Source organism: Mastigoproctus giganteus, chromosome 4 (assembly GCF_048544385.1).
Source record: "Mastigoproctus giganteus isolate SK-2022 chromosome 4, ASM4854438v1, whole genome shotgun sequence".
Lineage (NCBI taxonomy): Eukaryota > Metazoa > Arthropoda > Arachnida > Uropygi > Thelyphonidae > Mastigoproctus > Mastigoproctus giganteus.
Window position 1 is genome coordinate 190,413,161 of NC_143578.1, and position 27,445 is coordinate 190,440,605.

At 37.7% G+C, this 27,445-nt stretch overlaps 1 protein-coding gene across 2 annotated transcripts in view; it reads right to left on the reverse strand.

Annotated features, from left to right (window-relative positions):
* Positions 1-19,508: 19,508 nt before the first annotated feature.
* The window catches only part of LOC150087280 (zwei Ig domain protein zig-2-like), a 165,791-nt gene continuing 157,854 nt past the window's right edge, over positions 19,509-27,445 (reverse strand). For both annotated transcript variants that reach the window (XM_090371945.1, XM_090371944.1), the window contains exon 8: positions 19,509-19,922. In XM_090371945.1, the coding sequence (XP_090228071.1) occupies positions 19,896-19,922 (27 nt within the window). In that variant the 3' untranslated portion in view covers positions 19,509-19,895. The remainder of the gene's footprint in view (positions 19,923-27,445) is intronic.

The following is a 27,445-nucleotide window of genomic DNA, read 5'->3' on the forward strand; positions in this document are numbered from 1 at the left end:
TGCGAAAATGTACCTGCGTGTGAGCAAATGGACATTACGAAAATGGACATGCGCATTTAGTAAGTGCATACGAAATAAAATAAAAATAAATAAATTTTCTGTTTATAGGATAGGATAGATTTCCTGTTTATAGGATAGATATACAAGAAACAGCACCGTATTCAGCACTCACGGGCTTGAACCGCGGTCACTCAAGGCACGTTTTCTGTACATATGCACCCGCGCACATGACCACTAGGCACATGACTACGGCGGTCTCCGTTTATACGAAAACGGACCTGCGCATGCGCATACGAAAACGGATCTGCGCGTGCGCATACGAAAATGGACCTGCGCATGCGCATACGAAAACGGACCTGCGCGTGCGCATACGAAAATGGATCTGCGCATGCGCATACGAAAACGGACCTGCGCGTGCGCATACGAAAATGGATCTGCGCATGCGCATACGAAAAAGGACCTGCGCGTGCGCATACGAAAACGGACCTGCGCATGCGCATACGAAAATGAACCTGCGCATGCGCATACGAAAACGGACATGCGCAGGAGCATACGAAAATGTATATACGTAAATGGACATGCACATTTAGTAAGTGCTTTGCGCATACGAAATGTATCCGTTTATACGAAAACGGACCTGCGCGTGCGCATACCAAAATGGACCTGCGCATGCGCATAGGAAAATGGATCTGCGCATGCGCATACGAAAACGGACCTGCGCGTGCGCATACGAAAACGGACATGCGCATGCGCATACGAAAATGGATCTGCGCATGCGCATACGAAAACGGACCTGCGCATGCGCATACGAAAATGGACCTGCGCGTGCGCGTGCGCATACGAAAACGGACATGCGCAGGAGCATACGAAAACGGACATGCACAGGCGCATGCGAAAATGTATATACGTAAATGGACATTACGAAAATGGACATGCACATTTAGTAAGTGCTTTGCGCATACGAAATGTATCCGTTTATATGAAAACGGACCTGCGCATGCGCATACGAAAACGGACATGCGCATGCGCATACGAAAATAGACTTGCGCATGCGCATACGAAAACGGACCTGCGCAGGAGCATACCAAAATGGATCTGCGCATGCGCATACGAAAACGGACCTGCGCGTGCGCATACGAAAATAGACTTGCGCATGCGCATACGAAAACGGACCTGCGCGTGCGCATACGAAAACGGACATGCGCGTGCGCATATGAAAACGGACATGCGCATGCGCATACGAAAATGGATCTGCGCATGCGCATACGAAAACGGACCTGCGCGTGCGCATACGAAAACGGACCTGCGCATGCGCATACGAAAACGGACATGCGCAGACGCATGCGAAAATGTATATACGTAAATGGACATTACGAAAATGGACATTACGAATATGCACATTTAGTAAGTGCGCATATGAAATGTATCCGTTTATACGAAAACGGACCTGCGCATGCGCATACGAAAACGGACCTGCGCGTGCGCATGCGAAAAGGGAAATGCGCATGCGCATGCGCATACGAAAATGGATCTGCGCATGCGCATACGAAAACGAACCTGCGCGTGCGCATACCAAAATGGACCTGCGCATGCGCATACGAAAACGGACCTGCGCGTGCGCATACGAAAATAGACCTGCGCATGCGCATACGAAAACGGACCTGCGCGTGCGCATACGGAAACGGACCTGCGCGTGCGCATACGAAAATGGACCTGCGCATGCGCATACGAAAACGGACCTGCGCGTGCGCATACGAAAACGGACCTGCGCGTGCGCATGCGAAAATGGACCTGCGCATGCGCATACGAAAACGGACCTGCGGGTGCGCATACGTAAATGGACATGTGAGTCTGGTATATTTTAGCTGCCAGACTCACCTTTCAACTTTCACCATTCATCTTAAATTCCTAACTATGTATCTTGTAACAGTGACAAGATGAGTTTACAAGATAAACAGAAATGTATAAACAGAAATGTTTACAAGATAAACAGTACATGTATAAACAGAAAATTTATTTGCACTTAAGCGAGCTAAGACTGCAGAAATGTGGTGAGTGGCAGCAATCCCGCACCTAGATCGGTGCGGGATTGCTGCCACTCACCATAGTGTGTAAATCTCACCACAGATCTGTAAATAATCTTTAATATAAATAAGATCTTTATTGTACAGTTCACCGGTACACGCAGGTACCACGACCATACAATACCCTTCACGGCACCATGCACAGAGAGGATAATTAAAATACAGAGAGCTTTAATACTAAACTAAATACAGAGAGCCGTGAGCTCTCTGTATTTAGTATGGTAGGACAATTAAAGATTATTTATTATTTAGGACAATTAAAGACAAGACATGCCGTTTCCGATAGGGAAGCACCCGACACACCCTTTCGAAATTCAGAGGTATCTTTACCAGAGCCGGAAGGAGCGAGCGGGGCTCGAGTCTTTTGCCGTTGTTCACCCACCACGATGGTAAAAAAACTGCCTTCCGGGATTAGAGAGATAGTTTGACCCAGATAGGGTTAACCACTGGGACAACCCCCTTATTATTATTATTATTATTAATGGTGCAAGGAAGCCTGAGCCTTATGCCCAAAAAAAAATTTGAGTTACCCTGAGATAGAGCGAGAGAGAGAGAGAGAGAGAGAGAGAGAGAGAGAGAGAGAGAGAGAGAGAGAGAGAGAGAAATAGAAGGAAATCACCAATAAAGAGAAGAATGATGATATCGAGCTCAGGACTCTGGGTGTGCCAAGCCCATAGTATCACCAGATGTGAGCCCCTGGGGTATGATCAAACTAAGTGAAGTGACAGAGAATACATTTATTAGACTGTTATACAAAGAAACAATCAAAAGCAGGCGAGTTCTGAGTCGAGTCGTTTGGTCAGCTAGGTTGAACTAACTGAGCAGCACACACTCTCTCTCTCTAACCATAAGTATACGTCCATGAAACTACTCTAGAAACATGAAACTACTCCAGTAGTAAAAATAATTAGTAATAATTAATAAAAATAATAATTAGCCATTAGTAAAAATAATCGTAAAAATGCTGTATTTTATAGCAGAAACTAGTCCACTAAAAAAATATGCAGTACATGAAAAATGAGGATCATGATATTTGAGCTATTTATTTTGTTGACGCTTAAAATGTTGCTTAATCGTTTTCCCTACAGAGAGACTAAGCCCTGCCCTGCCTCCTCGGGGCGCTGGGTGAACAACGTGGGAAACAAGTTTTTTGTGTCGTTGATTCGAACTCAGGCCTTTTCCATATGGTGCGGAAGAAGAGTGATCATAACCATGCTACCCACGAGGGGCCCCATTTCCTACTAGTTGTTGTTATTTGGTTTTTAGGAGCATTAGCTAAGGCCATATTGCTCCGGGGATATGCGGTGGTCATTCCCTGACTTTTCCGCATCCTCTGTATTTGGTAGTCACGGGCTCGAATCCCGGTCTAATCAAGAAGCGTGTGCTACGCACTGCTGCTCCTGCCCACCTGGGTACGTAGGCGCCTTTTCCTACTGGTAACTGCTTCGAAAATCCGTCTGAAGATTGTACCTCCACACATCAATGAGGAATTATTTCTCTCCATTTTGTCCGTTTATTTTAATTCCCTGTTATTACAGGTTATTCGCGACTTCATTTAAGCGCCTCTTCCCAAGAATGATTGTTTTTATTTCATAAATGATGAATATTTTCTTTAAACTTGTATTTTTATTTTCATTTAAAAATGAAAATTTTTGTGCCTTAGGTTTGAGCACCACCGTTATTGAAAGGTAGCTAACATAAATATTTATATCTGAAGTAAAAGTTTTGTCGGCATTTCTTTCTTTCTTTCTTTTTTTTTTTTTTTTTTTTTTTGTTTTGTTGGTTTCCACTTTTCCGACTCTTTCTGAGTTCTCTTCATTCCATTTACGTCACAGCCTATGTAACCTCTGGTCATGAAAGGGAAGAGGCGCTAATTTAACCGCAACTAAGAAGCCGTCTAACACAAAATGTGTGAGAGAGAGAAAAAGAGATTTCTTAATATACTGCAGCAAGTGAAGAAACAGACCGATGTTGTTATACAATTCACTGCAACCACTAAACTCGTTCGTTGTTTATCGGTTCCAGCTGAATCCCCACAAAATTAAATGAACGCAGTGTTCTGCTTCCTAGTTAGAATCCGTGAAGGGTAAATCAGTTCGGAGTTTCCGTAGCCGTCAGTTATTAAATTCCGCTACTAAAATAAGGAGTTTTATTTACAGTCAGTCAATAACGAGTTTAAATATTACGCTGTAATTAGGTTCTTCATAGAACCTCATTAGGATTTATTTATTTATTTTTATGATTGAAAATTACTGTCAACGATATAATTAATGAAGGAAAATCAGAGCAGAAATTAAACATTCAGCTTTACGTAGCAGCACTGGTCTTGAGTGCAGCTTATAAATTTCTTACTGCGACAGCTTTCTAATATCTCTCATCGCGCTTTTGACACCAGGCTGTGGTATTCGTTCTCTGACAATTGAATTCAAATATTCAGAAGTTCGAAGTGTCCAAATTTTGACAGTATAGGATACTCTGCGTCTAGTAGTTTAAAAATAATTCAGTATTAATGCAAGAAGCAAAATACAAGCAGAGGTAAACTCAGACGCCTGGTAACTTGAGCAGGCAGTAAACTTCGATAGTAACCACACTACCTATCACAATATCCATTGAGGGGGAGGGAACCCTTCAGAATTTGTTCTCCTACTAGTAATTAATGAAATTCAATGATGAACTTTTCAATTGGCAGGCAGATATCATTATTAACAGAGAGGTGAACACCCATCCAAATTGAATTATGCAGATTCTTCATAAAATTTAAATATCAATCAAACTTAATGAAGAATAGTTTGATAATTCAACCAAGCAAAATATATCAAGGCATTGTTTTGTTTATTAACTTTTGTCAGATTCCACAATATGTAGCAGTTTCATTACGTTAGCTTATTATTGTTATTATTAGCTATATGGTGCAAGGAAGCCTGAGGCTTATGCTGCACCAGCCAAAAAAAAAAAAAAAAAAAATCCTGCGTTACCCTGAAAGAGAGAGAGAGAGAGAGAGAGAGAGAGAGAGAGGGGGGGGGGGTCAGAAGTAGAAGAAAGCAAGAAAGAGAAGAATGATGATAATTTAGTTAAATTTACAAAATTGTGCAGTTAATAGTCAAACTCTGGAATCGAAAATGGATAAACGGCGCATTTTCCTTTTACGTCTGCTTAGTTCTGACATTTTGTAGAATATTTGGTTCATTTTTGTTCAGCGCTGACAGTTACTTTATTTTAAATATACCTATATTTTTCCCCATTCGACAAGAATAACAGTTAGCTAACAATTTTAATGTAAGTTATTTTATGTAAGTTAAATAGGCCACTCGTTGTTTTTTAACATTCTATTATCACATTTCAATTTTCTACTACTATTCAATTTTTGTTGTTTTTAAACTGAAAATAAAATTTCTTTATTATTTTAGCCGTGATTTATATCTTTTTTAAATCACATTTTCTCAAAGACAACTCATTTATCTAAATATAATGCATTATTAATCACCATGAATTTTCCTCAGTGGCGAAACTATCATACCTCCACGTCCAACGGGTAATTTGGTGTGGTCATTAAAGATCAGTGGTAACCGTTTGGAAATCGCGGGAGAGGGAGGCGCAAAATTTATAATTTCGCCTCTTAATAATATTATTGAAATAAACAGGAATTTTAATGGTAAAACAGTTTATTCTTAAGGTCATCATTAATAGTTAATACACATAACTATTCCCAAAGTTATTTACTAATATTAGTACAGCTCTTCAAGGTGAAATAAGATAGTAAGTACTTTAAAAGTCTTAATATTAGAATGGGTACTATCATATAAGATTTATGGAGCCAAAAGAATTACAAACAGGTTAGAATGACTGATGGTTTTATTGACAAAAACTGCTGAATTGAAAACATCATTAATTAAATCCAAAACACCGACTTTCGCCAGCCTTACTACATGAAATTAAACTCCAGAGGGTGTTCAGTTTCCTTTTAAACATAGACTTCCCTTGTGCATTCACAGCTGTCTAGTAATATATACATACATACAGCTCAATGTCTATGTTATAAACTATACGTATCTAAAATAACCTACGTGAAAATCACGTGTTCGAGATTCGCATGCACACTATGCAATCTCACGTCTCGTTGCCGGTTCAGTAGGCGTGTCCGGTTTTCATTTAAAATCTGGCCACTCCACCTTAGCTTCTTTTTTTTTTTATTCCAGCTCATAAATACCGAGTTAATATAAAATTTAATGGCAGCTGCTGTGAAGTGCCAGTGCACTGCCACACTAATACTGAAAAAATAAAAAGTAAACACCTTTTTGTATTTACAAGTATTACTTATTTATTTTATTTTGCATATTACTGATTTGAATTAATCTTATATGTATAACTGATACTTTGAATGCATAAATATCATGTATTAGTAAGCCAAAGGAATGAAGCGATGTCATTCTAAAATTGGCTGTCATTGCTTTTATATATTTTATAACCCACACATGTGCATGGCGACGCTTTGGAGCCCTTCTACCGGCCGAAGGATCATTGAGTTGTGCCACAGTAAAACTGACTCCAGTTCAATCTTGTGTTCTTTCTTTTCGATGTCAGTCTTCATAAACCAATCCTATATGACTCACACTGAGTATGGAATGTTTTCGTGCTAATACCAACATGTTCCTTTTTGAAGTACTGCCACAGTGTAGGTAGTGTATTATTATCGAAACTTCCAAATAAATCACGAACTTCATTGTTTCAGGTACCACCAATGCACCAAATTCGAACCAGCTTGAACAGTCCTGTACCATCGTACTGCCTCCACCAAACTTCAAGACGGTACATTCTAACAGGAAGCATTCGCCGGGTAGTCCTCGCACCCAAATAAGTCCATCGGAACGAAACATCCAAATAAGTCCATCGGAATATTCCTTACTCCATAGTATTCCTTACTCCATAGCATCTTCTGCCACTGTTATATAGTCGATGAACGGTGGAAGCGACACTCCAAATAGTGAAGAAACCACCATACTGCTAGGTCCACTACAGCGAAGGAGATGCGGTGGGCAGACGGCTGGTTTGATGTGGTCATTTAAGATCACTCGAGCCGTTGGGAACTCTCGTGGGAGGCTCGTAATTTATACTTTCTCATTTAACTCTAAACGCTGTTTCTTATTGGTGACAGTAATTTTGGGATTTGTACAGCTGCTCATATTCCAAGACAACGGCAGCTTTTTACGGATTGTTGACGTACTGACCGCCGTTCCTCTGGTCTCTTGGAACTGTTCCTTGTGATTGTTGTTGTTTTTGGTGGTGGCGATGATTTTTATGCAGAATTAGCGCCATATTTCGCATATGTATGTCTGTACAAGTGCGTGTTCACAGGCAGATTTGCATATTGTTACTTTAATTATTTGTTATTTTAAATTACTAATTTCGTATAAAATCGGCTAACTACAGCCCGATTGAATAGACCTTTAGAAATTTCCCAGTCTATGACGGGATTGTCATCTAGAGTTCTCCAAATAAGTGATAAATGTCCGAAGCACTAATACTCTCAAGGATTGATTTTAGACTAGTTCATGCGTGCGTCAGGCACGAACTACTCTCTTTATGGTTCATCGATCCATGAGGCCATACAGACCTATGTTACCTGCTTCCTTCCACCTTTGAATAACATCTGCCACGGTGGATTTTGGGAGGTTAGACAAGTCGCGTTTGTGCTCACAGAAATGTTAGTGATGTGTAATCTAACCATCTTCCCACGTTGAAAGTCAGTAGGTTCCGATCCACGATCCAAACTGATTTCTAACGTACTGATAACTGCATAGGTAGACTCACGAGATTTATATTGGTATGTTTGAGCTGATACGCGGGACTTCTGGTACGGTGTGCAATATTCTTACAGTGATTTCCGAATTCTCTTCATCATATAGTATGCACACGCTCGTACAAATACAAGGTTTTAGGCCTAATTGCGTTTCCATAGACCTGTCCCCACTCCCAATATCCCACTACATAAAAATTGCTATAAATGTGCTATAGCAAAGCCGATCCATTTAAAAATTCCAGGCTTAACTCTCTACTCCCACAGCCTAAGTAAATTGGAACAAATACGCGAATTGTTTTTTCTAGATGGTAATTATTCGCGTTATATTATACTGTATAAAAGCTGGTTAAAAATTCCAGATAAATTAAAATAAATTCGAGCTTAATTTATTAATTAATTAATCAAGAAAAAGTCTGGTATTGCCCCCGACGTAAAATACATGCAGTGAAGTGATAACAATTACTTTTCATCTATTAAGTAATTATTAATTAATGAATTCGTGAAGAGTTAGTTACTTTTCATTTCTGTTAATCACAGAAAATGGAAAATTTCTATTAAGATTAAAAGAAAAAAATCAAAGACGTCTGAAACGTAATGTATTGCGTTCCATTTCAGACGTTACTGGAGTTTTACGTTTGCCACTTCTCTAAAATGATTTTCTTGCGTTTAATATAACTCAGTTGTTTTCACTTGAATGCCAAGTTCCATCTTCTAAAAATGGATTATGGATCTAGCACATTTACAGAAGCTAAAAATCAATATAAATTTTAATTTTAACTCCCACGTGGTATTATTTCTATGCAAACTTAAACGAATTACGGTACCCTTATTTTCAGCTTCCTCAGAGTATGTTTGCTTAGCTATTCATGTCGAAAAAATATTTGACAGAATACATAACTTCATTAGGTTCATCCTCAAAGTACTAACTTTTATTTAAACGTAAACGTAATTAAATAGGACAATACTTAATTAAATGAGTATATTTTTGGAAAAAGGTGTCTCTGTTGGGCAGGTTAATCAAAGCAAGAATTTTTATTAAAGGGCAGCTGATTGACGACACCGAGCAATTTTATTATGGGCTGCTCTACTGCTCAACGTTTTTGTTGTTATTTCCAGAACAGTCCGCAAGCCATTGATGGTTTCTTGGTTTGGTAATTGATTCCATGACAGGGAACTGCAGAATCGGGTAATTGGACTGGAAAATGAGAGATGAGGTCATATTTTTTCTCCAGTTGCGCGGTTGCCACGCTGTTTAATCTCTTCGTTGTTATTGAGTGCATGATTATTTCTCAATTTACGCGTTCTGACGATCAAATACACGTTACCTAGCAACACAATTGTAAGGGAGATTAAGAATTTCTTGAAAGTGGCCAGTTTTTCCTGATGTAAAGCAGGAGAGAGCAAATCGCTTTTTAAAACTGCGCTTCGAACTTGCTTGCTTAAACAGTCAGTTGTCGGATAATCAATTTACTTATATTCCGGACTATAATTCGACTTCTATTTTTGACTCGAAAATTCATACTTATTAATGCTATATGAGTAGATCTAGATCTGCACTTGGAAGGCTTTTATTATGTAACCGTGTCATATCTTTACCCCTTAAGTACTGCAAATTGTTTTTTCTGTAAACAACGTCTCAATATGTTAGAAAGTTTGCCATAGGAAACTACAATCTCAAACGTTTGTTTTTTGAGAACTCGAAAAAATAAGTCATTCTTAATTTTGAATTAAAGGCATTTGTTAAGGTATTCGAGGTATGTTAAGGTATTAATAAGGTATTCGACTAAAAATGTGGAGCCGTTTTGAAAAACTGATTCCTCATTTTTTAATATCTGAAATTGTTGATTGACTAGTGCCCTTGTCAAAATGATCCCATTAACATTGGATCGGAATGGTGTTGAATTTGTGATAGTTAGCCAACACTACTAGTTTAAGAAATTTTTGAAGGTCAATAAAGTACGCAATATAATGTACAGTACCGTAGACTCTCGATTATCGGAGTCAGGATTAATTGGAGTTTCTACTGCACCGCAAGTCGGATAACTAAAAGAAATATGGAATCCGTTATAGGCGTTGTTTGTTTACATTTTGTAATATTGTTTCTGAATCAATCCACATTAGATTGATTACATCCAGTGGCGCTTCCGTTAGGTAGAATTGGATGAATCCATCCAACCTATCGGACATCATATATTCTCTCAATAGATGTCATTTTGGTGAAACTGCTCACAATCGGGAGAGTGTGTGAAAAAAAAAAAGACCTATCATAGAATTACTTCATCTACTCGTGTGTACTTTGTCTGTAAATTGCGTGTGTTCTCTGGCCGGTTTTCCTGCTTTGCTGGACGAAAAACTTGAGTTTACGGCGAAACAATCTTGCCATCCTCTCCTGAGACAGACTAAGCCACTGAGCGTGCTTAGATAAAGGTGAATAATGGATAATTTAGTCAGCGCAATTTGTATAATAAGCAAAAGCAGGAACTGCCCTAGACTAGCTATCAGCAACCGGCTCCATAAGCACACCATGCATTCGGTGCTCCCTTCCCCTAAACCCGGGACAGAGGAATTCTGAGGCTTTGATAAACTAGGAAACGTACTGCGAAGTGACTGAATCATTATGACTTAGTTATTGGTTATCAAAATTGCAGAGTGGGTCGTATTGACCCCACGTCCCAAATCAAAAACGAATTTCTCTGAAATAGTATTTGTTTATTCAGTAAATGAAAGATTTGACAGTGTAAGGAAGTCACAGGCTTTTGCTGCTCCAGCCACAAAATAAATAAATAAAATTTAAAAAAAATAATTAAATAAATAATAGCTGTTCTGCTGAACACTTAATATTGTTAGAGTTTTGTGAGTACAGAAAATAAAAATTTACAACTATATTAAACATTAAAAAAACATTAAAAGGTTTCAAAAAATAATGAAAATATCTAAAGGTCAAATTGCGAAAGCATGGAAATATATGAATGTAGAGATACGAATATAGAGGGATTTGCCTTAAATGGATAGATCGTCAGGGATGGCCCATCCAAAAAGGCAAAATAGGTAGCAGAAATGGGTAGCATGAATAAACTGAAAGAATAACCAAACGTCAACTAGAACGTATCCCGTAACGTGGGGTAATATATGGCCCCAATGATTTTTTTTTTATTTAACCTGGCAACTATTTTTATTCCAAATAGTTCATTCACGAATATTTATGGAGTAATGTAATCCTAGTTATTAGCACGAATAAATAAACTTATGATAACTGTAACAAAAGGAGACAGGTAAAATGATAAAAACAATAAACAGATTAAACACTCACCACAATGATTAACGCCCTCACTCACCACAAAGCTCTGTTGAACACTGCTTAATGATCGTTCTGTTTTTACGGTTTCTGCTTCCCATCTCTACATTACTTTTAGGAAGTTTCAACTCTCGCTGTACCCCATATATTACCTAACGTCACGGAAAGAAATGTTTCCACATTCCTTCCATTTCGTTGCTCTGGAAATGGTGTAACCATTTACGACTTGAATTACTAGATGCCTTTGTAGTGCGCTATAGACATCACCTTCTACTTTCATCGAAAATGCTATAAATGCCCTATGATTATAATTTTATTATTCAAATATTGATGTTCTTAACTACATATGTGTGCCCCCATTTAAATTTTTTAATCACAAACACCAGTTGATTGTTTTAACTTCATTTAAACTAATACAATCCTTAGACAGAGAGTGGGGAGTAGGCAAGTACAATAACGAAGAGAAAAGCAATGGTGGCACAGAGTGACCACTCTCATTGGAAATAATGTTAATTCCTGTTAATCGTTTAAAGAAACACATGGGAAGAGAAGTCACCATTGTGAGGGCAGAGAAACATCCTCGAACATTTGGGAAGTGTTTCATCGGAGAATTTTCCTAAATGGAATACACTGAAAATTACGGAATTCACACAAAAAATTATTTCTATAAAAAATGACCATAGAAAATGATTACATAAGTAACTCTTTAGTAAAAATTTTTGGAAGGTTTCAATAGGCTTGTGGTGGTATTATGTAGTTTTATTTCATTTCAAAACTACGTTTTTTATTTACACTTTTGAATAAATATATATTTTTCTATATCTGAAAAAAAATCAAAGTACAAAAAAATTAGTTGTAGAGTCATATTTTCCTTATGGACAGAGAAATGTGTTTAGTATGCTAGGCATTTTTGTCATTCATATATATCACCCCTTCATATAAACTTGAAGTTTCTGATAATATTTGAATATTTATTAGTTATGTTACCTTTCCTTATTTGACTAACTTACTTCACCTGAAGCTATAAATAAGGTGCAAAGTGTGTTTAGTGTCAAACGGCACCAGGGAGTTTCCCCACCTCCGCGTTGCTTTCATTGTGGGTGTACCAGTTCGCTGGGAAGGCCAGAAATTTAAAAGTGTACATAACACTACACGTAGTGTTATATACCGTTATTCTTCTGGCCATTTAGCCGTTGTACCCATGCTGAGGCCCAACGTTGCCCCACTTTCGTCCCGTGGAGGAAGACCAGGAACCCACTAGTTTTAGTTTTACTCTGGCAGGCCCTGCCACCTAATTTCCAGAGATTTCAGTGGCTAAGACCTTAAAAAAAAAAAAAAAAAACGCGCGCGCTCTTTTATATGCACGTAAGTACAGACAGATCCATATATATGCGATACATTTATCCATCATTGTCGGTTTTGATGATCGTTATGTGAGGGGGATACCGCTTGCATAATAAAGGCCGAAAATATGGGCGAAAGGTAATTTGGACATAATTAAGTTTTTGTGTGTGGGGCATTCGCTGGCGTAAAGATAGAGTGGGTGGGAGACTGCAGGCTGGGAGGGTTAAGGTAGAAATATGGGGATGATAGTGTAGGCAACCCCAGAAGTCAGTGAGGCACGCCTATGCCTCACCAGGAGAAAGTAGGGGCCGGCCCCCATCGGCGCAGGGAGAAGGCACCAGGCAAGGGAGCCCAGTGCGATCGCCAACAGTCGTCTGCAGGAAAACTATACATAGACCCTGCTGGTGGTGTCCAATCTGGTGTCATGTCCGAGTAGTCATCCGTGGGACTGGGGTTCCGTCCATGTTAGTCCTTTACCTTAGTGTGGTTTATTTCCTAAGTCTTCCAGTTTTCATGAATGTGTCTTGTTCACAGAGACCCAGCTGGTAGGATGTCCAAGTTTGGCAGTCATCTCCATTTGCCATTCATGGGACATGGGTCCCGACCATGTTAGTCTACTTTGGTAAAGTTTGTTTCCTGAGTTTTCAAATTCTTGGGTGTGGGTCATTTCTGGTGTCCCAGTCCAAGCGAGCTGAAGAACAGATGTTCTCTGGTTATAGTGGTAGTGGGTTGTGAGCTGCGGCGATTTGGTTTCTCCTCCTCGCGAACAGTGTCTGCGCGTAATCCGAGAAGGCTTGATACTCCTCCTTCGTGTCTAGGAGGTGATGTTCTTGTCCCTGTGGTAAGTAGTGGATCCTGGTGAATAAAACACCACGTAGGTTTCATAGAGCCGACAGTCACACATGAGGTGCTGCCAGCTCTCCAGCTCCCCGCAAGTGCAAGTTGGATCATCCTGGATCCCAAGTAGAGAGAGTTTGGAAAGGCTATAAATAAAGTTACACACACACACACACAAACTAACTCGAAGCTTGTTGTACGGTTTTTAGGAGCATAAGAAAGTAAGACCATATTGCGCCGTATATATTGTCTGCAAATTGTGTTCTGTGGTCGATTTTCTGTTTACTTGATGAAAAATCCAAATTCCCAGGAGAAAAAAAAATTCTATTACTTTGACACGTTGTGAAAAAAGGCCCATAAAATTTCCGCATGTCATCGACGAGACGCGACTCAACTGTTTTCCTCTAGTGGGGGGGGGGACGGCGATTCTACTACCTGTGCTAACCAGGAGAGAGTAACTCGAAGCAGGTATCGCGTAAAACAAATTAGTTCATTTGGAAATCACAATAAATATGTTGCGAACCCATACTGAAACCTCATGACCTGAATTGAGGACCATCTGAATAATTTATCTAGATCTTATTGAAGTACCTAAGCTACCTCGCGTCATTCATTGTTCACATTTGTTCATATTATTCTACCTTTTCAATTTCTAACTCTGACATGTATAATAAGGGGCAAAATATGAAGCATATTTATTTTTTTCTGGCTAAATATCTAAATTTTTAGACTATATTATTGTTTAAAAACAAATCACTGTATTTTTGTTAGCTTTTGGAACGTAAATCCCCTTGGACCAAACATGGAATCTACGATATTTTAATATTTTTAAATAATAGTAATATGCTATATAAAGTAACACGATACTGAAGAAACATTCAGTGTGGGTGGAAGGGGAAGTGAATGTAATGAAATTTCATCTCCCATGTACCACTATGACATGTTTATCTACTTTAGTTTGTGTTTCGTTGATTCCGATGATATTCTCTAGTCAGCGTCATTTTATCGACGTTTTCTAGAAAAGTGACAGTTTAATGGAGAAGACTGACATATATTTACTTTGATGCGTTTACGTATTGCATGTAATGTACTCACTTTGTCTCTGGGCATTATCCTTCACCTATATTTCGTCTCCGAATATCCTATCCAAATAAAAGCAAACTTCCTCTAGAAGAATGTATTAGCTGTTTGCACAGGCCAACGGCGAAACAACAAGAGTGTGACAGGCAACTATGGTTTATGCATCATGGTATGGAGCTTCAGGGAGAAAAGACAAAGTTACCGTTTCCTTCATTTCCGTCATACATAATAGACAAGCCTAGAGCGGGCATCGATAGGAAGGAACTCAGTTATGTTTTGTTTATTCAGAGGTTAAAAATATGTGACATGTATATAAAACTTCAGAAACACTTTAATAATGTTTTCAAAGGTAATATAGAGTTGATTTTTGGTTTCACAAAAACGCCTACATTTGTAAGTCCAAGTAGCAGTGGACAACAGCTTTTCTCAAGCTGTGGTCTGCATATCTCTTCGGACCCTTGGGGGTCCGAAGAGATGCTTCAGGATGTCTGCGAAATATCGGAAATTTGTTATCAGTATTTAAAAACTGAAAAATTTTTATAACGTAGACATAACTGTTAATCATGGTTCACGAAAACATTTTCGAGCTAAAAAGGGATTCGCGAAAAGTTTTTCAAGCTTAAGGGGATTCGCCAAAAAGTTTTTCAAGCTAAAAGGGAGTCCTTATATCACTAAAGAGTTTGTGAAAGGCTAGTATACATTTCATTTCATTTCGTTATCACAAAAAGAATAAAAAAGAAATGGATGACCTATCGTGACTGTGGTGCTGAAAATCTGAAAATCATCAATATGTCTGTAGTCATAATGAATTATGTAAATCTTCTGAACTCGGCCGTCTAGAGAATAAACGAAAATTATTTGACATTGAATGGATTTTGTTGGCAATGTTGTAATGTATATTATGCCCCTCCCCCACTTTGTATTCTTATAAGGATGGAAAAAAGGAATTGTCACTGCCTTGTAACATCAAGGTTACAAGGCAGTGGATTTTATGACAACGTACTTAAACGTTGTGGCTTAAATTGGAGTTTCCATAGTATTTTACTACTTCTGAACAAAGTCATCACCGAAAGGTTAATTTGTTATTTATTTAACTCTTAACGATGGCAAACCTTAACGGTTAATTATTATTTATTACTTATTTTATTTAAGCTTTTTATTTATTTAACAGATTTAAAACTTTTAAATAGATGGCGGATTAACCTTTTGTTGATGCCATTTTTTTGAAAACCGTGCAATACCGAGCAACTCGTGGTTAAGGCAACGTTTATTCTGTGAGCATTAACATCATAACTAGGCATTTTAAATCTGCTGTAAATACCTAAGCCAGAATGAGACCTTTTACTTATCTGGTGAGTATGGGCTTGGCACACTCAGGGTCCTGAGTTGGATATCATCATTCTTCTTTTTCTTGGTGATTCCCTTCTACTTCTCTCTCTCTCTCTCTCTCTCTCTCTAGGTAAATCAGAAATTTTTTTCTTTTTTGGATGGTGCAGCATAAGCCTCAGGCTTCCTTGCACCATATAGATAATAATAATAATAATAATAATATTTTGAAAATGACTTCTCAGCTAATTTTAAACTGTTTTGGTGTTAGATAGAAGGAAGGGAAATGTCGGCATCGAGTGTAACGGAATTGCTGCTATTTTTTGTCACAAATTTAGATAATTCAATGCATCATCTTTATTAATTTATTGCTCAACCCACTGATCAACGGTGCATAATCGAGGTAACTATGCTAAGTCAACACAATCGGATATGGGGTAAGATAATATTTCGACAGGTACAGTTTTTGTGTGACAGAAATGGTACATATGGAGCTGTACGATATTTATTAGTCAATGTAAAATAGATCTTTCTTTTTTTTCCTCAAGAAGAATGCGTTTGTTTTGGAACATTACCTTTTACTTAAATACTTTTTTTGTAATGCCAAGAGACACTCAGCAATATGGAAAACTGCATTTGTACTATTGCTGAATATGTTCTTCGTAATTTACGAAGAACATAAAACACGCCAAAGACAGTAAATCCATAATGCTGTTCACACATTTTCTAACAGTTTTTAATTATGTATTATTTTTTTATATAAAAATTTTGTGTTTCAATGTCAGAATTTTTTTCTCTACTATGCTCTGTGACAGATTAGTACCACTAATACTTCTCTTCAGCTTTCCATTGGTATCATCAGTATTATCAAGAATAGTTTTTTTTTTTTTTTGCTTGGGAATTTTCGATGGATCACCTGCTGTGGTCGTCCCAGTAGTAATATAATTAATACGGTATTTTGTGCATTATGTTTGTAGAAGCACGCATTCGTAAAAATCTGGATTGAAAAATCCAAAATAAAACCCAGGAAACTGTATTTTCTAAATTTAAGATCGGTTAACTACACCGCCATTGAAGAGGTCTTTAAGAATTCCTCCGGTCTCCGATAGGCAGCATGTTTACTTTCCCGAGACGTTTTTGCAATGGAATGGCTAATCCAATAGGATACACTTCACAACTGTAGATACAATAGAATAACTTTAATTAAATTTTTTATTTAATTTAAGTGACCAAATAATAATTGGAATACGCTTGATATTCACATTAGTAGAAAAAATTTTCTATTTTCTTCCTCTGATAGTAAACATATTACTATCATTTTGCTTTCTTCATACCAATATTTAAAGCAAAACCCAACATAATGCTTTCATAAGAGTTTATGTCCCCTCATGTAGTACAGCGGTTATGATCGCTATTCTTCCATATCGTGTGGCTTGGATTCGAATAAAATGTATTCCATAGAAATAATTTTTATGAGCTTTTCCCCAATTTGACAGAGTTAGTTGGTTTTGGACAAGGGTTGATCAATTTTTCATCCTTCAATATAGCAAAACTAATCATAGAATACCTCAGAATTTACAGACTCAATATACAGATTGCTTAGTGGGAAACCTAAACAAACAGAATTTTACGAAGTCATCACGTAGAAAATCAATGCAAGGCGACAATAAAACAAGAATAAAACTGTAATGTTATGAAATATTCTGTAACGTATAAAATACGAGGGCTAATCAAAAAGTATTGAGGCTGAATCCACGAAAATATTGTATGAGGGTGTATAAAAAAGTTCGTACCCTGACCTAGATAAAACATCAGTAAGAAGATGTCGTTTTTAATATAAGTTGTCTACACATTCAATAACTAACATGTGAAATTTCATTTTCGTAGGTGATCGTATACCAGAGGTGGAGTCTGGAATCTGAGGAAGGACGCTACGGTTGATAAAGTGGAGTATCAAGCAGTGATAAATTTCCTGTATTTGCAGGAAAAGAAAGCTCAGGAAATTGACGAAGAAATTAAAGCCGTGTGGGGTCAGAATTGTCCATCCTATGACACTGTAAAAAAGTGGAAACGGGAGTTCCAGTGCAAGTGTCTTTGACGAGCCAAGAAAAGGAAGGTCATCAACCTCCACAGACAGTGAGACGGTTGCAAAGGTTGAGCAGCTGGTGCTGATTGATAGATGGGTGACAATTCATTCAATCGCAAATGCAGTGGGAATTAGTTATGGGTCTGCCCACAGCATTTTACATGGCCATCTGCAGATGTTTAAGGTGGGTGCAAAGATTGCTGACGCCTTTGCAGAAACAATGTCGAATGCAATGTTCTCGCCGACTGTTGGATTTCTGTAATGCTTCGAACTACTGCAGTACCCACCCTATTCACCTGACCTAGCACCATCAGACTTCTTATTGTTTCAGGAAATGAAGAAATCATTGCGTGGACACCGCTTTGATTCGTCTCAGGAAGTCATCAGTGAAGTGGAATCGTGCTTTCGGGCAAAAAGTGTGGAATTTCTATGATCAAGGCATTAAACAATTGAGCCATAGGCCATAGGGAGAAATAGGTTACTATACATGGCGAGTACATAGAAAAGGATTCAAGTTCTTGTGAAGTTTCACCTTTTTAGGGCTATTATTTCTAGTAAGGGTACGAACTTTTTGATACCCCCTCGTATCCCTCCTTTCCTCTGGTGGGACATAGGCCTGCCACTGACTCTTTGGGGTTGGCTTCTCTATTGATCCCATTATTTCTGTCTGTTTCCTCCAGCCTTCAGTCTTCTCCCCGTTCTCTTAAAAAATGTTCATGACTAGTGTTCAAACCACCCCTAATAATCGTACCCCACACTCAAAAATTTAATTAACACAATTTTTAATTACCTCGGCTAACTTATTTCTTCTTCCCCCCGCTTTTTTTTTTTTTAGGTCCTATCCACTGAAATCTCATTTTGTAAAAACTGAACAATAATTGCCATTTGCTGGTAAATGGCCTTTGGGCCGTTTGTGACATTTGACAACTTTACTTACTAATTAATTATTATTATTTTCACAAAATAAAACATAATATTAAATGGTGAATTGGTAAAATTCACTTTTTACAAAATTCAGTGTATTTTGGAAAACAAATTTCGCTTAATGAACCATATTTTACTAGCGGAATTTACTCTTTCATATCTGCTATTTATGTTGTTACTTTCCATTATCTTTCAAATATCTTCTTTTAATTTTTAAAATTAGGATAATTTAATGATTATTTATTTAATATGTAATATTATTTACTGTATGTATATATTTGTATGACTTTGCCCATTTCCTCGGCATGTAAAAAAATCAATAAAATGTTCCTAAATTTTCCCCAACAAAAAAGTGCCTTAATCTCCAAAACGGGCATAACTATGACACTGCAATTGCGGTGAGGCACATTATTTTAAAATGTTGTATTTGTCTTCTATATTTGAGAGTTGGGGGACAGGCGCCCAATGGTTTATTTTTATGGAACCAATAGTTGCGACACTGCTCAGGGAAAGTTACATAGAATAAGATACACAACAACAACAGTCATATATCGTGCGTATTTTTGCTTTTTCTCAAACTAAGATTTGTTCCATTCAATTGTGTAAATGTCGAAGAATATTGCGACCATGATTTATTTTCCAATATTTTATTTTCTTTCATCTTGAAAAACCAACTGTTTACAGTTATTGACGAGCAGAGACCAAGAGAGCATATTTACAATATTTTTCCAAAATACCAATAAATAAATAATGTGCCGAACTTCTTCGAGAGGAGTCAAAATATATTGTTTTATGAATAAATTAAAACGTGTGTTATAAAGTATGTATGTGTGTAGTGTGTCGATGAGACGTATTTAGTCATAGTCAGTTGAAGGGAATGAAAATATCACTGGCGATCCCTTTAAACTTCCCTTGGTGTCGACCTGTAGATACGCGGCGCACACATATGCACATACGCACACAGACACATATACATACACTCCCATGGAATGAAATATAGAAGCACCAAAAGAGAGCAATGGGTGATCTCAACAACTGGTGGCTTGCTCATTGTCTTTCTTGTCACTGCTTTCGACTTTGGCTGTCCAATTTAGAGCTGTTATGAGAATCAGTAGAGCAGTACTATGGCGATGAGTTTCGATCTTTTCCCTAGAAAAACACACAGGCATTTATAGTCAAAAAATGATTATTAATATAGAAACTTATGATTTGAAAGAAGAAAAGTTATATTTTTAAATGTTTGAATTAACTATTACCGATTGACGTAAATAATATCAATTGACGAACGACAATAGTATATTTGGAGAAAGTCCAAACATACTGTTGGACTTTGAAGCATAGTACTGGGTGGGAGATTTTGTGATTTTTCATTTTAAATCCCATCATGTTTTCAGTGTGAATGATATTAAAAAATATGCTGTAATAATCTCAATTTGCTTTGGGAAATTCAAAATATAACATAAATTAAATAATATAAAAGCGCTCTTACTGGTATCGTAGGCAGAATGTACCACTTCAGTTACGTGTGAAGTGCAAAAGCAAAAAAAGCCTGTGAAGGGTCAGTATACGGTGTATAAAGCTGCGAATATTCTTTGGTCGGTTTGTCTGTTTGTAAGAAGAAAAGCCCTAATTTCCACGGGATAATCTCCATTAACCTTTGCTGGGCTAAGTCACCCAGGTTTAAAAAAAATCCAGGATACGAATTTGACGTGATGTGAATCCAGGCATTTTCCAACTGGTGTGGGAGATTAGCTGTGCTACTGCGGATGCAACTTATTACTGTTCATCATTGATATTGGTTTGCTGTCGCAAGGAAGGGAGGTAAAGTGGCATACAGTGGCTGACAAAAAAACTGTATTACCTTAAAAAAAAAGTAACATTTGTAGTGAAACGTGTAAGATATGTTTGATTACAGTCATTTTGTTTGTCGCAAAGCAAAGGTATTGCGTCAGATAACGCTTCTATTGCATCATACTAATTGCAAGGTATTGGACCAGACAGTAATTGCAAGGTATTGCATCAGCCGTTTCTATAAATACGGCGTTGGAAGGGTATGCACGTTCATTAGTATAATGTTTTGCGGAAGTGTAAGCATGGCTCCATATGTTCAGTTGACATCAAGAAAAAAAAGTGTAGCTGTTGCTCTGTCATAGGAAGATCTTTCTACGCGTGCTATCGCTGATAAAATAGGCTGCCACCAGTCAACAGTATCCCGAGTGCTGAAATTAAAGCATGAAGTGAAGAGAAGACCTGGATAAGGCCGTAAGAGAGTGACTACGCCTTCTCAAGATCGATATTTGAAACGGCTATACCTTCGTAATCGCCATGCTAGTGCTCCTGATCTAAAACTGGACTTTGAGATGTCCTCTGGTGTTGAAACAAGTGCACGAACTATCCAAAGACGTCTTTCGAAATGTGGTTTGCATGCCTATCGGCCCAAGAAGAAACCTTTGTTGATCCAACAAATGAAGAAGAAGCGACTTACGTGGGCTAAAACACATGTTTCATGAATAAAAGTGCAATGGAACACCGTCATCTTTTCTGACGAATCGAAATTCTACCTGAATGGCTCGGATAGGAAGCGATATGTCCGAAGACGAAAATCGGAGGCTGTTTGTTTGTTTGTTATTTGGTTTTTAGGAGCATTAGCAACTAAGGCCATATTGCTCCGGGAATATGCGGTGGTCATTCCCTGACCTTTCCGCATCTCCGTATTTGGCGGAGACGGGCTCAAACCCTGGTCTGATCAAGAAGCGTGTGCTACGCACTGCTGCCTTTGCCCACCTGGCTACGGCGGCGAAAATTCGGAGGCATAATATCCTGACTGCATAACACCGACTGTAAAGTTCCCGCCGGTCATATGGTCTGGGGATGCATAACAACAAAGGGATGGGGCACATTAAGTTTATTATGGAGGAGTGCCTAAAATCCGTTATTAGAGATCACCACACAGACATCCAAAACTGCATTTTTCAACAGGACTCAGCACCTTGCCACACAGCAAAATTGGTAAGTTTTATTCTATTTAGATTTAATGATGATTTTGTCTTCTTGTCTTCACAAGGCTTAAAACGTTCTTACACAATGTTTTCCCTCGTTTTTCTCCTTAAGGGAGAAAAACGAGGGAAAACATTGGTGTAAGTACCTCAGAAATGCTGGCATTACATGTCGGACTGGCCCGGCAACAGTACAGATTTAAACCCTATTGAAAATTGCTGGTACATAATGTCGTCTAAAATGCTCAGAAGAAGAGAAGGCCAAGTAACATTCAGCTGCAGCCAAGCATTCTAAAGGTGTGATATCCGAAATTGGGCAACCATATATCCAGAAGTTGATTAACTCTGTGCCAGATCGTTGCAAGATCGTGAACAGCTAAATATTGAGAACTTATTTTGCTGATTTGCAGTACATAATACTAGTACGTTAACTTGTCAATTCAGTTGTACACGTAAATGCAATAAAATGTATGTTTGGTTGTCATGATTGCTATTTGCATAATTTCTCATATTTCCATTAATTACGCATTTTACCCTTTGGGAAGATATTTATGGCAATTAGGTATATCAAGTGGAGTCTTTTTATTGGATTTCATTCACAGAAATATATATCCCATCTAACAAATGCATTTCGAACATTTCTGCAACCCACAATGCAGCGCAAAACACATTATTTGCAAAATTCACAAGTGATGTAGTTAAAAATGCAGTTTTTTAAACTGCATTCACAAGTGATGCAGTTTAAGATGAATAAATTTATTTATATGTTCAAAATGTATATTTGCGTACAATAGTATTGGTATACAGTACTATAGTATATAATAGTACTGGTATTGGTAAAGTGTTGCAAGGCAGCAATATCAGCAAAATTTTTCCTACTTTTTTTATGTATTCCTTTTAATAGTAAGTTCAGTTTTTCTTTAAATATATTCAAAAATGTATAAAAATTTTTATCTGTTATTTTACAGCCATTCTTTGATTGAAATTTGTGGGTGTGTTTTTTATTATTAATTATTTTTTTTATTTTTATTATTATTTTTTATTTATTTATTTACTTTTATTTTATTTTATTATTATTTTTTATTTATTTATTTACTTTTATTTTATTTTTTTACTTGGCATCTGCCTAGGAAGCTCAGGCGACCCTGACGGGAACCAGCCAGAGAATTATGGGCAGCCTAGCTACCTCCTAGTGATGTATGCGGACAACGTAGGGTTCCACCAGGGGCCCTGCCAGGACCCACAACAGAACCTAACGCTATATGTCATATACAACAGACAACACTTTTCTGGCATTTACATTAGTACTTTGTACTGTATTTCTTCACAGCGTGCATGGGCGCAGATGTGGGAAATCAGGTGGCACCTGACCCTTAACACTATGCATACTATGCCCTCAGTACAGCATCTATCCGACGTGGCATTTATTTAACAAGATGTGGGAAGCGTTCGGGAGGTATGGCCAACCAAGCAGTGTGTAATGCGGTCATCAATGCAGGTATGGATGTGATTGGTGTATCCAGACGGCTGATATGCCATTCCATAGTGTCCCACAAGTGCTCTATGGTATTGATATCGGGGGGAGAGTTCAGAGGCCAATCAATATGCTGGAAGTCAGAACTGTGTTCCTCAAACCATTCCTGCACAACAAGTGCCCGATGGCTCGGCGCATTGTCATTTTGGAAGACACCATCGCCATTCGGGAAAAAGTGTAACATAGCGGAGTACAAAGTCAGCAAGCAGTTGACGATAGCGGAGACCACTGATACGTTGTTCTACATGCACCAGGGGTCCAAGTTCCTGCCAGTGAAACATGCCCCCATACAACCGCCTCCACCGGCCTGCACTTTTGATACCATGCATGATGAATCAAGAGCCTCATGTTGTTGACGCCAAAGCTGTACACGACCATCCACGATGTGGAGTAAATAACGTGACTCATCCGACCAGCACACCTTCTTCCAGTTGTCTAACGTCCAACTGCATGCTCTTTGCACCCGGCGAGTCTTTTACGCCGATAAACCTTGGTTAGGAGAGGATGCCGTAGGGGTCGTTTGCTGGTATAACTTATACGGGCGAGCGTGCGACGCATGGTCATGTCAGATATTGTTCCGGTTTGGCCCATGTTGTATTGGGTAGACTACAACAGTACAACAACTATTCAACAGTGCTGCGCCTGTTCGCCCGCACGAGTCGTCGGACCCGGCGCTCATCTCTAACATCAACCTTTCGCTGACCTTTGCAGTTTTGCCATCGGGTCGTTGTTTGACCATGTTGACGCCAGTCCTGGTACACTTTAACTACGGCGGCTCTCGAACACCCCACCAGTTCAGCCGTTTGGGAAATCGAGGCACCAGCTCGTCGAGCACCCACAATTTGTCCTTATCAAAGTCCGATAAATGCTTCCTTTTACACAACACGCTCGGAATTTTACTACCTACTCAACCACTGAAACCTTATCTATGCTACGTAGGTCGACTAACTTCGCACTCTTGTACCTCACGTGGTCAACGGGTCGCATTCAGTTTTCATATGGGTGGTCATAATTCAGTGATCACTCATGTGTATATTATATCTATAAGTTTGTAATGTAGTCAATTTGCCTGTTTCCTGGAAGAAAAACCGAGTTTCCTGGAGTAAAAACCATGGTACCCTCTCCTGAGACCAACTAAATCGGCCACGTTGTGAAAAAGATTCACGAAAATTCCTACTGTCATTGTTAAAGAATAGGGTAGAAAAACATTACCGTATTTGCAGTATCAGTTGGATTAGAATGTGTAGCGTGAGTTACTTTTTACTTTGGCTTGGCTACGCAACTACGGTCGTGCCAACAGTGGCATAGTGATTGGAAAATATAATACTGTAATTCATTCTGGTGTTGCCTAAGCTTTCCCTCTATTGCGCTGCCCTGCCTACTTCCGCGGGGTTAGTGACGGGCAATATGGAATCCACAAGGGTTCCCAAAGCTAAACGGCTAGAAGGACAACACAACCCAACATATACTGCACAACCCCACACTTACACATACCTATTCTGGCATCACAGAGTACTATGCGGAGTTGGGGAGACCACCCCCGGTGCCGCCAGATAATAAATCCTAAATCACTAAGTCTTTATTAGATAAAAATACAGAGATTACATATAGATACCTGTCCCTGTTTACTATTTTAGCTAAATATATAATTTTTTTTTGGGTTGGAAAGATTCAGCGACGAGCAATGTATATATGGGCATGGCTACATTGCATGCTGCCAGTACAGTTTCCATTTCAAAATGGCATTATGTATATTAGAAAAGTTGGTCAGTGCTCACCTAGCGAATACAGTAATAAGAAGGACATACGCTATAATAAATAAATAAATAAATACAGTATTTACTGCTTATGCACAGCAAACCCTTTATGCTATGTACCCGCAGAAATTATTAACACGGAGGGTTGTTTTGGCACAAGAATTAGTAAATAAAATTATTTACAATGATAATATAATTCATCGTATATACGTAAATGTTCTTATATTTTTTGGTTATTCCTAAATTTTTACCGACCTGTTTTAAATTAGAAAATATACATAGTAATTCAAAACTATTGTTATTAATAATTAATTATGTCTTTATGTAAAAAAAATAAGAAATTCTTTAGTATGCTGATTGATTATTTTTATACTGGCAAAAATAGTATGTTTTTGTCACTACGTTAATAAAATTGTTTCAATATAATTTGTAGCGTGATTGAAGCGCAATGTTATGCACACTGCCATCTGCTGGATGGCACTTCGTCAGTGTATTTTGGAAGAAAATGTAGTTCGTTGTGGTTAACTTGTGCTGTAGTGTTTTTACCTTGTTTAAATCCGGGAAAGAACAAAATCTTATAAGTGGAGTAGTATCAACAACGCATTCCATGTATGTATTTATTTCATGATAATTATTTTAGTTTTTCAAGTAATATCCTTTGCAGTCATCATTTTCAAAGCAATATTAGGTTGTGTGCCCTACATTAGTAAAAAGCAAACGATTTTTACTACTGCGCTTTTGTTAACTGCACTTTTGTGGTACTTTTAGTTTTCATTTATTTACATTCGCGATTTTAGTTTGCGTATACTTATTTTAGTTTCGCATGTGTACTTATTTTCATGATATTTGTTTATTTATATGCATGTATCACCTATGAAAGTTTTATACGTTATGTGTGGTATACAGCTGTACTAAATATTTTGGAAAGAACAGATTAGTGCAGTGCGTGAGATTTTTAGGCCTTGCTCGCCATCCGCAATACAGAACTCAACTGTGACAGAGGCCCATAGGCCCACGAATTATTATATATTATTTTCTATTAATACAGTGCATTTGTATAAGAAGAGCATAGTCTCATTTTATATTCGGCAGTGAGCAAACCAGGTTGGTTTTTAGTACACCAATCTCATATTGTATATAGAGAAGATCCTTCACGATTTGTTTGAATACTACAAAAAAAAAAAAGTAATATCGTAATTTATTTTTTTTATTTATTATAAATTAAATTAAAATAAATTGCGATATGTATTATTAATGTCGCAATTTATTTGTAGGAGGGAATAATAGTATACATTTTAAATAAATAGGAATATGCTTCTCCGTTGGAGAAGTGTTGAAGTATCGTAATTTTGCTGTTTTATTGGAAATTAGATCGTGTTTATTATTATGGCAGTGATACTAATTATAATTTGGAAAGAAGGAATGTATTATTAAAATTCAGAATTCTATTTCCTTCTTAGAAAAAAAAAAGTATTAATATTAAACATAGAACTGCAGTGGATGATATGTCAGAAACGTAACCAACTCAAACTATGGTTCCTCACCTCCTCTTTCCTAGGTTGTGCATTCGGTAATACTAAATAAATATAATGCGAAACATTACCGTGTTATCATTACCGATATTTTATCGAAATTAGCTTTTTAGATATAGCCAGATTAGATTAGTTCAGATATAGCAAGATCAGAAATTGATTAATGAAGTGTTTAATTAACTGCCTTTATTAATTTATAATTTTGTCCTCCTTAGTTGGGAATTTTTGAATTTTTTTTTGCATTTCTTCCCCCCCCCCCGCACCATTTCAGGAATGCATTAATGTAATTTAACCCGATTCGCGTCCGATAACTGGCTGATAAGGTATTTGGCCCGTTAATAAGTTTATACAGTATTTTTGATGCTGCCAATAAAATTATAATGTATTATTATTTCAAATACGAATTTATTATATTGTATTATTATTTAAAATATGAGTTCATGCTCGTATTTGGTACATGAATTAAAAGAAAAGTTTCCTTGCTAGTATGGAATGCTTACGTATTTTTTTTTTTTTTTTTTTTTTTTACAGATTTATTTGTTAAATTAGTTAAAGTGATGTACATCTAGGTACGCAGAACCTGTCGTAGTGTTAATATTGCTGTCAAGAATACTAAACCCCCCTCCACATACATAAGGACAGAGTTATTTTTGGAATAACTAAACTACATATCTGAAAAAAAAACACGCATGTCTATTATTTTTAAGCTATTATATTTTAAGACGCGTTCGCAAATGAGTAAAGCACACATTACCTTCACGAAGTCTCTCTCTGTCCGCACGTATATCTCTACCCTACATGCACGGTTTTTCATTAATGTTATATTTGGCTCTTTCGATTACCGTTTCAAATT